We start from the raw sequence: 16,037 nt of genomic DNA on the forward strand, positions 1-16,037 counted from the left end.
TGCTGTACTTGGAGCTTGACATGCCTGTGCTGCATCAGTACGGCAATGGTGCCATGGCTAATATGGATGGCCACTCACAAGGCACTTGGAGCCCCTACATTCATTTGTTCGTTGGCATGCATGGGTGACTTGTACATTTCACTGGTTGCATTGTTTGACTTCATTGCACCTACGAGGAGTTGTGCAATGTGGCCAGGGAGTGGTGTACAGGCACTCAGTAAGGCCTTTTACGGTTGGTTTGCGATGCCGTACTTCTCACCATGGCGGAATGGTACTTTCCGCCATGCTTGATGGCGTTAGGTACATGTCCGCTAGGGTCAGAATTCCCGTACCGTTGCGCCATGGTGGTAATTACGGTTTCGCAGTGCGCGCGTGCGCGTACTTGGTGCAGTTAGCGTTGGCGTTCACTACGGTGTCGCTAATGGCATCGTACTTTACGGTGACGGGTCATAATCGCAACGAGCGGTATTTGATGGCGGTATTGCATTTCCGCCATCGTTTTTCGATTTCCGCCAGGGTCGTAATGATGGCCATAGGGCTTTCCAAAATTTGGACGTAAATTGACTTCCTCTGTCTGAAATGATTTTTGTGGGTAGACCATGGATGCGGAAGATGTCCCTGACGAAGGTTTCTGCCATTTCTGATGCCGAATGTAACCCTGCGAATGGGGAGAAGTGAGCCATCTTAGTGAGAGAATCAATGGTTACCATGATGCAGGTATGACCTCTCGAAGGTGGAAGATCAACAATAAAATCTGTAGATATCTGCTCCCATGGGATCTTTGGCAAAGGAGTCTGTTCCAGATGTCCTAAAGGCCTTTGGTAACGATGTTTATTGCGGGAACATTGTACACATGCTTTAACGTACTTCTCTACGTCCAAAGATAACCCTGGCCAGTAAAAAGATCTTCTGATAAGGTCTTCAGTGTTCCTGGCACCTCGATGACCCACCGTACTATGATCATGACACCAAGATAGAACCTTGAGACGTAATTCTGTAGAAGGAACATACAGTTTCTTGTTGACAAGATAGAGACCTTCTCTTAAGTTAACCTGGTCCCCAGTCCAGGTGGTTCTTGGGAGAGGTCCAGGGCAGTAGCATTCTTGACTTGGGAGAGAAAAGAAGCGGTGGTTGCGATAAATACTTTCTCAGGGAAAATCCTTTCCTCGTAGTGGGAGTTCACATCTTCAACCGTTTCCCACGGGAAAGAGCATCAGCCAGCACATTCTGGCTACCAGGAAGGTAGGTTATCTCAAAGTCGTACTGAGAGAAGAAGTGGGCCCATCTGGCTTGTCTAGAATTAGTGCACTCCATCTTCCGCAGGGAACTGAGATTGCGATGATCTGTCCGGATGATAAAGGGAAAGGTTCCACCTTCGAGGAGATGTCTCCATTCTTCGCATGCTTCTTTTATAGCTAGAAGTTCCTTCTCGATTACCGAATAATTCCTTTGGCTGGACGAAAGGGTTTTTGAAAGATAAGCTACCGGGTATTCCAGGCCCTTGTGTTCCTGAAGGAGGACGGCCCCTATGGCACTTGCAGATGCGTCGGCTTCCACAATGAACCTCTTAGATTGATCCGGTTGTTTTAATATGGGTGCTGAGCTGAATCTTTCTTTGAGAGAACCAAAGGCTTGTTCTGCTTCGCCAGACCATTTGAAAGGCAGGTTCTCCTTCTTCAGAAGAGAAGTGATTGGAACCACTATGGCCGAGAAGTTCCGGATAAATTTCCGATAAATGTTTGCGAATCCCAAAAACCTTTGTACCTCTTTGACCGAGGTAGGTAAATGCCAATCTAGGATTGCAGAAACCTTTCTGGGATCCATCTTGATGCCCTCTTGGGAAAGGATAAATCCCAGGTAGGGTACTGAGGTAGCCTGGAACACACATTTACTGGGTTTGACCAACAGATGATTGTCCCGTAGACGACTAAAGACCTCGTGCAAATGAGTCGAGTGTTCCTGGAGGGTCCTTGGAAATACTAATATATCATCCAGATATATGATTACTGAGTGAAACAGTAAGTCAGAGAAAATCCGGTCCATAAATCTAGGAAAAACCGCGGGGGCATTTACCAATCCAAAGGGCATCACCTTATGTTCAAAGAGACCGTATGGTGTTCTAAACGCGGTCTTCCATTCATCCTCTGCACGGATGCGCAACAGATGGTATGCATTGCGGAGATCCAGTTTAGTAAAGATGACCGCCCGCTTAACTGCTTCAAGAATATCGGAAATGAGGGGCATAGGATATCTATCCCGCATGGTAACCTTGTTAAGCCCTCGATAGTCTATACAAGTCTGAGTTCGGCTGAATCTTTCTTTGCAATAAAAAACAAAGAAGCCCCTGCAGGGGATTTGGAGGGTTGTATGAGACCATTCTTGAGGTTGGCATCTAGGTATTGGCGCAGAACAGACCTCTCTTTAAGGGACAAGGAGAACATTCTGCTGAATGGTACCAGTGCATCTGGGAAAAGGTCGATGGAACAATCTTCAGGACGATGAGGGGGTAGATCATGTTCCTCTTTTTCCAAAAAAATTGAAATATAGTTGATAAACTGAGCAGGGATGGAATGGATGGTCACTCAGGAGCCTGCAATACTGCAGTTTGAAACTTCCGGGATGTCAGGCAGTTCTGAGTACAGAAAGGGGAACAGAAGCTAAGAGAGTTGGAAGTCCAGTCAATGGTAGGGTTATGTCGACACAGCCGTGCAATACCCAAAATTATGGGAAAGTGAGCTGCTCTGATAATATCAAAGGACATGTCTTCTCGATGGTGTTGGATGGTGACCTGGAGGATTTCGGTGGAATGGGTGATGGGCCCCGAGGAGAGGGGAGTACCATCTACTCCTTCGACCTTAAGATCTTCCTTATTCTGAACCCTCTGGATACCCATCTTGTGAGCCCATATGGTATCCATGAAGTTGCCTGCCGCGCCACAATCAATTAAGGCCAAAGTGTCTATCTCTTTGTCTCTCCAGGACAGGTGAAGGGATACCACCATTAGTCGAACATCATCTTCTTGGCGAGCAGGAGTAACTGAAAGAGTGGCATAAGGACCTCTTGTAACCCCTCGAACCGTGGTCCTTCCTAGGTTCGAGGTCTGGCGTTTCCCGAATGCCTAGGTGGAACTTCGGGACAGTTGCGGAGTAGGTGGGCTGCAGAGCCACAATACATACATAGTCCTGAGTCCCGGCGTCTCTTCCTTTCTTCCGGAGTTAAAGGATTTTGCATGGTACCAATCTGCATGGGTTCCTCTTTAGAATCTCCCGAAGGCAGTACCAAGCTGGGAGAGGAATTAGAAGAAAATGGGTTCCCTTTTCCTCTTTTCCTTTCCATCTTGCGTTCATTGAGACAATGCTCTATCTGTAGGGAAACAGACATCAATTCTGTGAAGGAGGCAGGGCGAGGGATACGGGCGAGCTCGTCCTTGATTTCTTCTTTCAATCCTCTACGGAATATTGTAAACTGGGCCGGTTCTTGCCAGTTAGCCTCTGCCGCTAATCGTTTAAATTTGGTGATATAAGACTAAAGATCCATCTGTCCCTGATGAACTTCAAGGAGTTCTTCCCCAGCTAGATATCGGATCACGGGTCTTTCAAAGGCTTGCTTAAAGCTTTCTAGGAACACCTGCCAATCTCGTAGAACCGGGTCACCTGTAGTCACCAAGGGGTTTGCCCATGCCAGGGCATTTCCAGTTAAATTGGAAATCACAAACCCCACCTTACTTAGATCCGTAGAAAAGGTGGAAGGTCTAAAGGTAAACTGCACGTTGCAGGCCTCTAATAACTCCTTCAGATGTTTAGCTGAACCATCAAACCTTGCTGAAGAAAGTGGCATAGGAGGGAGGTCAGAGCTGCGAGGTTCCCGATCCGCCACCATTTGTCTGAGAACAGTATTTTCAGCCTTGATATGCTGCATTTCCTGATTCAAGTTCCTTACTTCAAGGTTGAGTGACTGCACTGCTGCCACGAGTTCTTGAACTTGTTCCGCCGGAGCCATGGTAGGAGTCGATTGGCGTTGCAATCTGTCAATACTGTCGGGGCCCTCTATGTCAATTTCTATATCTGACCCCGAATCCCACTCCTCACCTGAAGATTCGGGCTGGCGTGGTTTCGTCTTCCTTCCTTCCCGAAAGGCAGATCTTTTTTTGTGTAAATACCGCCGACCGGCGAATTGATGCCACCTTGGTTTCTGGATAAACCCCGGTTACCAGGGGCGCTGGTCCGCAGCTGCCTAAGGGGAAAAATCCTCTGAGGCGAAAAAAACCAACTCGCTCTAACAGGATAGGCGACTCCTCCTTCCTCGATGCAGGTGAGTAAACAGAAGGTGATGTCACCCGGTAGGATGCAAGTAAGTCTTGTGGGGATTTCCTAGAGAAAACCCGTGACAGACGAGCGGGCGGGAAGGCGTACCGGCGAAGGCAAGGAAGTATGAAGGGGAATGACCAAAGAGGAAGCCAGCAAGGGGGGAAAGGGAGAGACAAGCGAGGAAACAGAAAAAGTACCTGGGAAGAAGCGCCAAGGAGGGACGAAGGAAAGCAGGGCTCAGCAGAGCCAAGAGAAGTGACAAGGAGCGTCGGCAACTAAGCGGAGGTAAAGAGCAGTTGCAGCGCGATCCCTGTCGACTGCACAGAGCAGAAGAAGCCGGCGGTGGCCATCTTGGGATGGAACACTAGACCGCAGGGCACGTTACGTCGAATGTGATGGAACTACTCCATGGCGGCCCCGTCTCCACCGATCCCATAGACGCACATAGAAGGGGCGCATGACAATACGCCCCAAAACTATGGAATCTCCTTCCCATAAGCATCAGACTTGCCCCCACACTCCTACAATTCAGAAAAGATTCAAGACCCACCTCTTAAAGGAGTCTCTCCTCCTCAACACCTAGGACATCACGTCACCCCCGCACAACCTGACTCGCTAGACGCCCTCCGCTCCTCTCTTCCCCGCCACCCTGTAAAGCTGTACCCCACCTCTGTATTCTATCCCGCTATATATCTGTTTGTTGTTACCTCGGAAATGCGCTCTGTTATGCATCTGTACTGTTATATACCTCTGTAAAGCGCTCTGTTGCTTCTCAAAGCCTAGTCCGCGCTCAATAAATATAATAATTATAATCATAAAAAGGTGCAAACGTCTTTGCTTCACCAGATATGGCAGCATGTCCACCATCTTCCAGGGAGCGTTTCCCCCCCTTTTCTCAGCGGCACAGAGGAGGGTACCTTCACATCCTATGGGTCAGTAACCCTCCAAGGATTCCTTGCATTAGGCAGCCCTCTCCCTTGCAGGCAGGGAACAGCGGTAGACATGTCTGGCTCTTCCAGGCAAGACACCAAATGACTGCCTGCAGCCTCTTATACCTCTGAGGCTCTGGGCTTCATTCTGATTGGCTCTTTTCAGTTGTACTATGTTTCAGTCTTCCTAATTGGTTCATGACTAGCACACCAGCAAGCCCTCCTCTTAAGTGATTTTTAAATGTAATCTGGGATTGGATAATTGAGAAAATAGGGTCTACATGCATTGGTTTAACCGTTTAACTGTTTGTGAGATTTTAAAGACCTGTACGATCTTCTGTGCCATCTTAGAAACTCTGTAGTGTGCGCTTGCGGTACTACGGTGCTCTGTTGTTATGTTGTTACTGTCACTTCTTAAGCGCATGGCCACCAGAGGTTTCTTGGCGCTGGAGACACGGGCAGACCTCCATAGCGGAAGCTACTAGTAGAGGAGAGCGTAGAACTTGCTAGAAAAGAAAGGTTTTAACACCTTTCCTGAAGGCCAGATGATTCAAAAGTTTTTTTTTATTGAAGGGGGAGGTTTGTTCCACAGTCTAGCACCGGCTATAGAGAAAGCTCTACCACTGATCCTCGTACGATGGAAGGGAGGTACAGTGAGCAGGTAAGCAGAGACTGAGCGCAGCTGATAACTGGGAGCATAGTGTAAAAATTTAGTTTGCAGGAACTCTGCACCCTGTTCATGTATGGCATGATGGACTATGCATAGTGCCTTGAAACTAATGCGCTGGTTAACAGGAAGCCAGTGCAGTGAGTGTAGCACTGGGGATATGTGTGCTCCGTACGGGGTGCCAGTCGCTGCCCGGGATGCAAAATTCTGGAGGTGATGCAGACGCTGAATGAAACCCTCGGGCTGGGCCAGATACAGTGAGTTACAGTGGTCCAGCCGCGATAATATCAGGGCTGCTACCACTGGTGGGCGGAGAGGAGCGGGAATCAGAGGGAGGACTCTCTTTAAAACTTTCAGCTGAAAGTGTCCCGCCTGGCAGACTGCAGCGACTTGATTTGCCATAGACAAGGAAGCCGAGAGAATAACACCCAGATTTTTCACCTTACTCACAGGGGAGGGAAGGACACCAAGGGAGGTAGGCCAAAAAGAGGTAACCCAGAGTGAAGGATCAGGGGGGACACCCTACTGCCAACACCTCTGTCTTGTCTCCGTTCAGCTTGAGCCAATTGATGTTCATCCATGCACCCACGGCAGACAGGCATCCCCACAGGCGCGACAACACCTCAGCCTGATCGAGATCTAACCGGATCAGGATCTGAGTGTCGTCGGGGTAAGAGTAACACCTGACGCCGTAGGAGCGGATGAGACACACAAGTGCCCAAATACAGATGTTAAATAGAATCGGAGACAAGGACTACCCCTGCGGAACTCCACAGCTAAGATGACAAGGGGCAGATAGAAAGGGTGGCATGGAGAGAGTCTGGGCCAGATCCACCAGGAATGACGTGAACCAGTCTAGTACCTGGCCAGATATACCTATCTGGGCCATCCGAGACAACAGGCTGGGGTGGTGGACAGTGTTAAATGCTGCTGACAGATCTAACCAAATCAGAGCACCCACCCCACCTGAGTCCACCAGCCTGGCCATGTCGTCCTGAACGGAAACCAGTACACTCTCAGTGCCTCTGCCTGGTCTAAAGCCGGACTGCGCAAGGTCAAGCAGGTGTGGGGATTCAGGAAATGATGATAGGAGGGGTTATATCAAGGATTCAAGAGGTTTTGTGAGAAAAGGAAGAAGGGAAATCGGCGCGGCTCTATGGGTGCTGCCCTTCCAGTAAAGCCTACGGATGATTTCTCAGTTTCCTGCGATGAACAAGCAAGACATGGGAATATGTGGGTTGAGGTAGTGTTGGCTGCATCCCTCCCTTTTTGATATTCAACCCTGTGGTTTATCGTGTTACTATTGTAGTAATGCTGGGGCATGGAGCTCCTTTAGATGTTGGTAGCCTGCAGTCTAGCCCAACCTTAAAAGTTGGGGCTAGACTGCACCTGTGGCGGGGTTCTGAGTTTCTGCCCTCTAGAGACAGACCACCCGAGTTCCCTCTAGACTCAGTCTTCCCCATATAAAGGGTGGTGAGTGCCTCCGACTCACCACAAGAGGTTTGACAAACATGCCAATGCTGCTACGTCCACTTTTTAGTTTTTATTCATGCGATTGTTGACCAAGATATTGAAGTGATGGGGTAGCGGGTCAAGATGGAAGTAACGCGATTCTTAAGAGAACCATGTTTTCCTCAAGGTGATGATGTCAATGTTCAATTCTCCAATGCAAAAGGAGGCACTGGGCCTGTGCTTATTGGGGGACTAGCAGTCGTGGGACGGAAATGGATGTGGCCTGCCTTTAGATGAAGCAGAAGTCCGGATTTGTGTTTTACAAACATTCACAGTGTCCCCAAATAATTGTCCAGCGATACAAAATTCTAAATCTATTGCTGACAATGCAATTGTAACGTCTGATTTGGAAATATTGGTATTGACAGAAAATACTCCCGATTTTATTATTTTTTTTTTTTTAAAATTTCTTTTTTTTTGTTAGTTCATGTGTTGTGGATCACTTAATATTAATATTTGCGTTATATATGCAGCATAAATAGTAATATACACAAACACACACACATACACACACACACACACTCTCCCACACACTGTTCTGGTGCTTTTCCACCGCTGTATGAGTTGCACAGTTGCACTCGAGTAATAGTTCCAGTCATTCACTGCCAGAGTCCAAAAAAGATTAACATGTCAAATCTTTATTGAAAAAACGAAAGATTAAAATTCTTTCTTCATTGTCCCAGATTACATTAGCCAGCAGACAACGGCAGCTTGACGCATTTCGCCACAATCCCATGGCTTGATCACAATTACCACCCACATGTGAGTCTCACTTGTATATAATAGAATAGTAATAGAAAGAGAGAGGTTTACACAAGTAACAGACTTGGCAGCCATTTTGTCTTGAGTAGTACAGAGAAGATCATTCGGTCATTAGCCGGATATCTGAACCTATTTCACAAATTGCATTTGCTAGTGTCCGACACATAGTGTGTCAGCAATAATATATAGTGCAAGGAGTAGAGGCGAGAGCAGGCAGCCCTTACGTCCTCGGTGCCTTCCTAATATATATCTGATGAAGAATTGCATCTATTGAAGTATTTTTGTGGCCACTAAGAGCTTGCACAAAGACACAATTGCAACTGTATAAATATCAGTTTATTGAGTTTTTAAAATAAAGTTGGAACATAAATCATTTCCCAGCCACTCCTTGTTAATATAATCTGCTTTGCATTAGACTGGCAGCACTGCCGTTTGAACCTGTGTGGAAATGCCCAATGGAAAGTTATATTTTTAATTAATTATGACGCATAGAGAGTTACTGCCTCTATATCTCCATTTTTAAAGACCAGTTCCTGTTTCGAACATCCCTAATTTGTCATTTGAAGTATTGTGCTAGTCAAGTCTGCAGTAGGCAGCTGAGAGATTTGTACATATACTTGAGGTAGGAAGAGCAGTCATGCACTACTAAGGCCAAACTAGTTAGGGAAAACCAACCAATTCCATGTTGCCTTCAGCTTCTAAGACATGGAAGATCCCTGTGGCTTGTTTGATAGCAATAATGTATGTTTTCATATAGCAGTAAATGCAGATTCCTGCAGCTTCTAAGCACTGCAGTTACATGTGCTATTATAAGCACATTTATATTGATACTCTATTTTTATCACCCTTAGGAGGACATGTAAAGTGCAGGCTACTCTCGTGCCATAGACCAGATCTTTATTCTTACTCTATACACTTTGGATGGTGATGTGTTAAAGGACAAAAAACAAGTCCTATTACAAATGGGATAGTAATAATACAAAACAAAAACCCTTTTTGTGCAGCAAAAAAGTGCATTCCATCCTTAAAAAGGAATCTACTATTGCTTGCCTAACAAACATTTGGTTCCAAGATATTTGTCGGGTAGCAACCTGGAGTTCTGTATACACATGCACTTAATATTATTATGTGGACACCAATTATAGACTGAGTTTCCTTGTGAGACGAGCAGATCTGAGACCAATCCCATTCTCTTCCCAAGCACCCGTGTCGTCCCCTCCCTCACGGCCACCACATAACACACTGCTGTGAAATGTGTGCGTGGCATGTGACTCCACAACCACATTACACTGCAAAAGAAAAGCCTTCATTGGCTGTAACAAGCATTTTTCAAGTTTCGCTGGTTCTAGATTGGTACGTAATGCGCCCTAGATCTTTGTGCGGAGAAATGTTGCAAGCATCACATGGCCTGCTCAAATACTGCTCAAACACTGTACAGCAGCCATATATGTCTAAAATGGTCTCCCTATGTCCCACCTTCTGGCCTTCTGAAGTCATGTGAGTCTCCTACATGGTTGACAACCATGTGTACAATTTTGAGAAGAAAATCAGTTCCTGAACCTAACTTCTATATGATGGGATAATGGACAACCAATGTCAAGCCGCAAAACAACTGTTACAGGTAAGTAACATTTTCTTTGTGGCACATTCATAAACATTCCAGAGGAAGTGCAGTACACTGTACAATGACGCCTATGGTTTTCAGCCTGAGCCTAGATGGTAAGGATAGAATAAGCAGGTAATGGTCCTCTGGTGTGTGTTCGTAGTGGGCAGTGTGAAAGGCTTTCTCTGCTCTGGATGGCTGCAGTATACAAGGTTCTCGTTATGACACTTTTCACAACCTGAGACACTCACAAAATGTGCAGAGTTATGCTGTTATCAATCTTTTCTTTGAATGCAGCGTAAATTGCAACGCCAGCAGACCGACGAGGCAGAAGGCGGCATGCAGTTGGATGTTCACTCCTTGGCCGAGCTGCATCGCAGAGGCATAGCGACCACAGATGACTCGCCCAAGTACACCTACACCCTCAGTGCTGATGAGCGATATGGTAAATACCTGAAAAGCAGTAGAGTAGCATGGCACAGAGGTGCCACAATGACATATTTGTTTTTTTGCAGATCAACATTGTATGACTATGTCTAAAAGGTGCCAGCCCAGATGGGGCTCAATTCTGAGCCCTCATACTGTGTTGCACATTGCCCTCAGTCACGCACATCAAAGCTGTTGTATGACAGTATGGAAAATGGACATGCAGTGTACAAATGTGGGGAAGAGGAAGAGATCTGAAGGTATAGATCTGAAGGTATTCCACGCCTGCTGTGAGTAGAATTCCCTCTTAAAGAAGCCTCAAGTCCCCCAATGTCTGGAGTGGGAGGGGGAGCCATGCCCAGTCTACAGACTGTGGCTCCTTTTTTACTTTGCATTCCCGTCCTCCTCCTCGATGTTGAGCCACTGTGCTGTTTGGGGGCATTCATGCTACTGTAATGGCACATGGATTTGGAGCCTGGAAAATCCACTTTAGTTTCCAACTCCTGTGCTCTGTGTTAAAGATTGCTTATTGGCAGAAATGTGTACTATAGTACTCAGACATATCATGGTTGGGTAGATATTTGACCCAAAGAACCTTAAAATTGATGAATCTCTTAAGAATTAAGAAGGATTGAGCTTTTTTTAATTTTCTGTCTTCCTTTATACCTGTGCATTCTTGGAAGCAAATCGAGTAATGAACAGTCCCCTAACCTCTGTCATGAAATGTACTGTGGAAATATTCATGTGCATGGTCTCTGCCTGACTCCTTGGCTTTGCAAACGTGGTCCCTACTCCCCATGGACAAGTGACCTTGCCCAGACAGTGAACACTGATTCCCAGCCGTGTGAGAGGCCATTTCTCCATCCCTTGTGTTTCCCCTTGCTTCTTCCGCCACCTCTGGTGTGAGGGTTTACCATGGTGCTGCCTCAACTGGCATCGTATTACTAGTAGCCTTGCTTAAGGTTCACCAGCTAAACCCTACGTATTTCCATGGATGCAGTTATGATGAATCTGATGATGCCGTCACTCCTTTCTCGGCAGTAGCCTTTGCCCATGTGGCCAGGGGATGGCAGCAGCTACCTGATCCTGACCATGGGGCGGTTATATGAGGGAGGCTCACATAGTGGGAGGTAGCCCTCAGAGGGGTGACATGACATCATCGGATGAGACATGGTATCCTCTTTTTCCTATTAAGGATAAACCATCCATTCCCCATGTCTTAATGGCCTGTTGTGATAGCTGCCTTGAACTATCCATGAGACCTACTGATAAAACCTTTCAAAATGTCTACATAAGTTGCTAAAAACGGACTGCCATCTCCATGCACGTGAAAGTACTGTTATGAGAAAGCTGAAAAGAGCAATGAGGATCAGTAAAGGCGAGAAGCACACAATGTGCTCTAGTTTTATGGGTGCATGATGGGCACTGGGACATTCAAAAATCCTAATCAGCTGGCAGAGCAGAGATGCTGCTTGGGAAAGCTTTGTCCTCTTGTACAGGCCGAGAGACTATTGTGTTGCAGAGAACAGCAACACAGCTCCAGAGAGCCAGCCGGCTCAGGTAGAAGGCCAGAGGAAGAAGACTGCAGGAGCCGGTCTGCCGCATAGAGGCAATTAGAGGAAGAGGGAAGCCTTGCCTGTAATCGCGGGAACTGGAGAGCAGTATCCACGCCACCGGAGCACAGAGAAGTAAACATCAGGCGAGCAGGAGTTATGGAGGGTGCAACACCCAATATTTCCAAAGGTGAGAATAAGAGAATGAATGCCAGATGTATACAAGTTTGCAAATGTGTTAAGTGAAGCAGATGAAAAGCCCTGGCAGGAGAGTATACCAGGTAAAGTAAAGTTCTCAAGTATGTCAAGTAAAGAACATGAAAAGCCCTGGCAGGAGAGTATGCCAGGAAAAGTCAAGTTTGCAAGGGTGTAAAGTGAAGCACATGAAAAGCCTGGGCAGGAGTGTATACCAGGCAAAATTAAGTTTCAAGTGTGTGTGTAAGGGAGTCATGGTATCACAAGTATGACACTGACACAAAAGTTACAAGTTTCAAAACCTTTATTACATTCTTGGGGTTTGGAAAAACTCCTACTTTGCTCTATAGCTATGATGGGAGTAGTCTCTACCATCAAATAATAAAGAAAACACAGTCCTAGTCAGTCTTTGTCAAATCAAAATGGCCTATACTGACAAAACCTAATGCCTGCCCATTCTCTTATACAACAAGTGTCTAAAGAGGAATGTGTATGCAAAGGAAAATCGGTGCTATGACATAAAGAATCAAGGTGGCTGAGTCAGCTCACCTCCCCACGTTGGACAGCATGGAGTAAGGTGGCCCCCGTAAACAGGATGACACACTCTCGCTTCCACGTTGAAGTCACTTAATCCAGTTTTCCAAAAGTTCTTTCACAGTTCAACAAAGGTTCACGTAGGTCTCCCTCAGTCGGACTTGGACCCTTCAACCAAAAAGTACCTGATTCAATGTAGAACTGCCCTCAGCTGGGCTCGGACCTCACAATCACAGCACTTGCAGAGGTTCCCTACCCCAAGCTTCATTCACATTTTCAGGGGTTCCCTTCCCCTAACTTATTTCACGTTTATGGTCTCCCTCAGCTGAGCTTGGACCTTTACTGATGTCGAAGACTTTCAAATGTGCAAGGCTTTTACCATAGACCTCTGCAGTACCACTTCGACTTGTACAATCAACTAACCTGTGTGGTTCATTCAGTGTGATAATTCAATCTTTCCTTGACACAAAAGCATTCCTTTCTTGTCTTTGCGGCTTTAATTCACTAGTCAAGGTTAATACCACAGGCTTTGCCTAGCCTCCCCAACTACGTTGTTCACCCGGGAGGGTTGCTGGCATTCTTGAAAGACAATTTAGGCTTCTTCATGTCTGAGATTTGTCTTTCTCCACATAGTGCCTCGATTGGTCGTCCTGCTCCATTGGGTTTGCCTTCGCTGTGGAAGATTGGCTCCTTCTTGTGTCTCACCTTGCTCAAAGTGTGTCTCTATGTTCCACCTTTTTTCCTTGTGGGAGCAAATGGGTATCAGATGTATGTGATTAAAGTCATTAGCAGGACATGTTTAATGAGATATGTAAGGGTTAGCCTCTTTACTCTCAGTCGCCCTCTTCCTCGGCCCAGTGTTTGTATACAATGGGGGGGGGGGGTTGGGACGTTGGAGAATCCTAAACGTTGATGGGGTATGGCACGGAAAAGGGGGCATACTGCGTCTCACCATCAGTTGCCTCACCCCCATTCCCCAAAGATCCCTCACCCAGTTGATCCTCTCTCACTGGTCCAGCCCCAGAGTCTGGATTCAAAAGCGATGGCCGTGCCCTGGCCACCTGAGAGAGAGATACACAGGGACTAGTAAGTGAGACACCCTTTGGTTTCTCACATGTGTCAAGTAAACAAGTGAAACACATGAGAAAGCCCTGGTATGAGAGTATAACAGGCAAAGTCAAGTTGACAAGTGTGCAAAGTGAATCACATGAGAAGTCCTGGTAGGAGAATATACCAGGCAAAGCCAGACCTGTGAGTAAAGAGTTATAGTAAAGTGGTGAAGAAACCTGGTAGGGGAGTACACCAGGTATCCTACGAAGTTGGAACTAACAGTCAAGTTTATTTATTTCTTGATCAGAGAAATCCAAGGAAGACTCATACCCTTACGAGTTTAAAGTGTCTTGAGAAACCTTGGAGAAGGGAGCAATCCCCTGGAATCGTGAAGTTTATCCATTGGGAACTTTTATGTTGGAGTTAGGCCTTTCCTTTTGAACCTAAACATTTCTGCCCTTTCAAGGCCAAAGACATTACCCGTTAGAGTTCCTTTTAGAATGTGAGAGCCAGAATCGTGTTTTGGACATCTTGCCATCTGACAGACTCTTATTCTTTGGATCAGGTAGAGAAATATCTCTTAGATTAGGAACAGCAAGGCATTTCCAACCCCTTTTCATTTTGAATAAAAACCTATAGGCACAAGCATGAGCTCTCTGTGTCCGCGTCTCATTCCTGGCTCCTCCCACAGTGCTGTTGCAATTCAGCTATAAGGCATCCACAACCACTAGCTACTGCCTTAGTCCACTGACCACTATATTGTTGCATATTGCCAGCAGGCCTGGTATACGTTTGGGTGTACAAATCAGCTTTTGTGCACAGGACCCTGTTGGTGCTGTTTCACCCCAAGTACCGCACACACAAGGGGGGGTTCTGGGAGCCCCTCTCTACTGCCCTATATGACAGAAGAGTCTCAACCAGATTCCTTAGCTCACTATTCCTTTGACAGAAGAGAAATGTCCATTACATATCAGTCTTTATCCTGCCAAGGGCAGTCCAGCCCTGAAATGCCTTCAATTCTCTTCTGAACGAGAGTGCCAACAGCAACCGCAGACATGTGTTTCAGCCTGGTTGGGCCTCGTCAGTGAGGTGGAGCTGTGCCTCTCTAAGAACAGTGAGCAAGGGGTCAACTCAAGTACCACCGTTATTCAAACCCCCTCCATAAATTTCCCCATGGGATACTGGTACTGAAATCTACATGTGCAGTAACTAGGTCTAGCTGTTGTGCCTTTTCATGAAACATTTGCAGTGCACATGTATAATTTATTGCATGACACATGCACCTTCCTATAGAATAGGAGGTTTTACATGAACTCCCTACGACCTCTACAGGGAAACCCCTACTGATAGGAGGAAGTAATTTACCCAGTGAACATTCGTGTAGGATAGAAGACCTTTAATCCACCCACAGGCATCTTCACTGGGAAGACTCCTATAGTCCTGACCAAGCCCGCAGCAGAGCATTCTAGGAGGCACTAAGCAAATGGTCAATTTGAGATATTTTCCTTAGAAAAATTTTCCAAGTTGTCCACCCCTTTAAGATACAAAGAGTTAGTAGACTATAAGGTGGAGAGTCACCTTTTTCCCACATTGTAAGTCCCCTCCAAAGTTTGCTTTATTTTGTGACGCTCTGACTATTTTATTTGTTTATACCAAGAAGTTCCATTGTCATCTCACTGGGGGTGGAACTCTTTTATGCATTTGGCCCTTTGGTTACACTTCTGACCCCGAACAGTGGTGGCTATTGCGAATGTGGCCCTACTCCCCTTGGGCAAGTAACCATATCCTGCTCAGACAGTTGTCCTGGCTCTGGGTTATGGCCATGTCCCATAACGTGTCGTACATATATTGTTTCTCATGAAGCCTTTTTCCTTCCTGGAGACACTAAAATTGAGTCTCCAATTGTTTATAAATACAGTAGCGTGGCAACTGTACTTTGTGCCCATGTGTGAATGGAAAGAGTACTTGAGTGGGTATGCCTGGCGATGGGGTGGTCTGGGAATCTCTTGCAAGCCCAGTGTTTGACGAGGAGAATTCCTGATGCTCAGCGCTGATTGGCTGGCCGCTGATAATTTTAATGGTGCATATGTTTGCGATTGGAAGTTTAAGGCCAGACTTTGCCCCCGGTTTAGCCACATAACCTGCACCATTACTTGGTGAACTGCCAGGATTTGGCCCCAAAGCTACATAATGGAGGACTTGCTAGAGGACATCTACAGAAGCTGTGCAGACGCTCCTCTTGGGCTCTGAAAATGCCATGCAACTTTGCTTGTCCCGTGATCACAAGGGACCTGTGTATGGTGCTCCTTCCCCTTGATCCAAAAGGGAAAGTTAGGTTTGTTCCTTTTGAAGGGGTTTTTGTGCTCCGTTGACCTCTACAATTCACCTGTGCTGCTTCACCACTAAAAGAGGCTTTTCCCAAAATCCAGAGTCTCGGCCTGGCAGTCGCTGCTGCTGGACACTTTCTTTGCCGATTTACCAGTGTAGTGTGGCGCTGGT

The 16,037-nt window shown here is 46.4% G+C and overlaps 1 protein-coding gene across 1 annotated transcript in view; it reads left to right on the plus strand.

Annotated features, from left to right (window-relative positions):
- Nucleotides 1-16,037, plus strand: part of AARS2 (alanyl-tRNA synthetase 2, mitochondrial) — a 413,869-nt gene that overhangs the window by 141,106 nt on the left and 256,726 nt on the right. Inside the window, exon 11 of the mRNA XM_069608864.1 lies at nt 10,078-10,225. Coding sequence (XP_069464965.1) covers nt 10,078-10,225 — 148 coding nt within the window. The remainder of the gene's footprint in view (nt 1-10,077; nt 10,226-16,037) is intronic.

This window comes from Ambystoma mexicanum, chromosome 4q (genome assembly GCF_040938575.1).
Source record: "Ambystoma mexicanum isolate Mex_15411 chromosome 4q, UKY_AmexF1_1, whole genome shotgun sequence".
In the NCBI taxonomy this organism is placed as follows: domain Eukaryota; kingdom Metazoa; phylum Chordata; class Amphibia; order Caudata; family Ambystomatidae; genus Ambystoma; species Ambystoma mexicanum.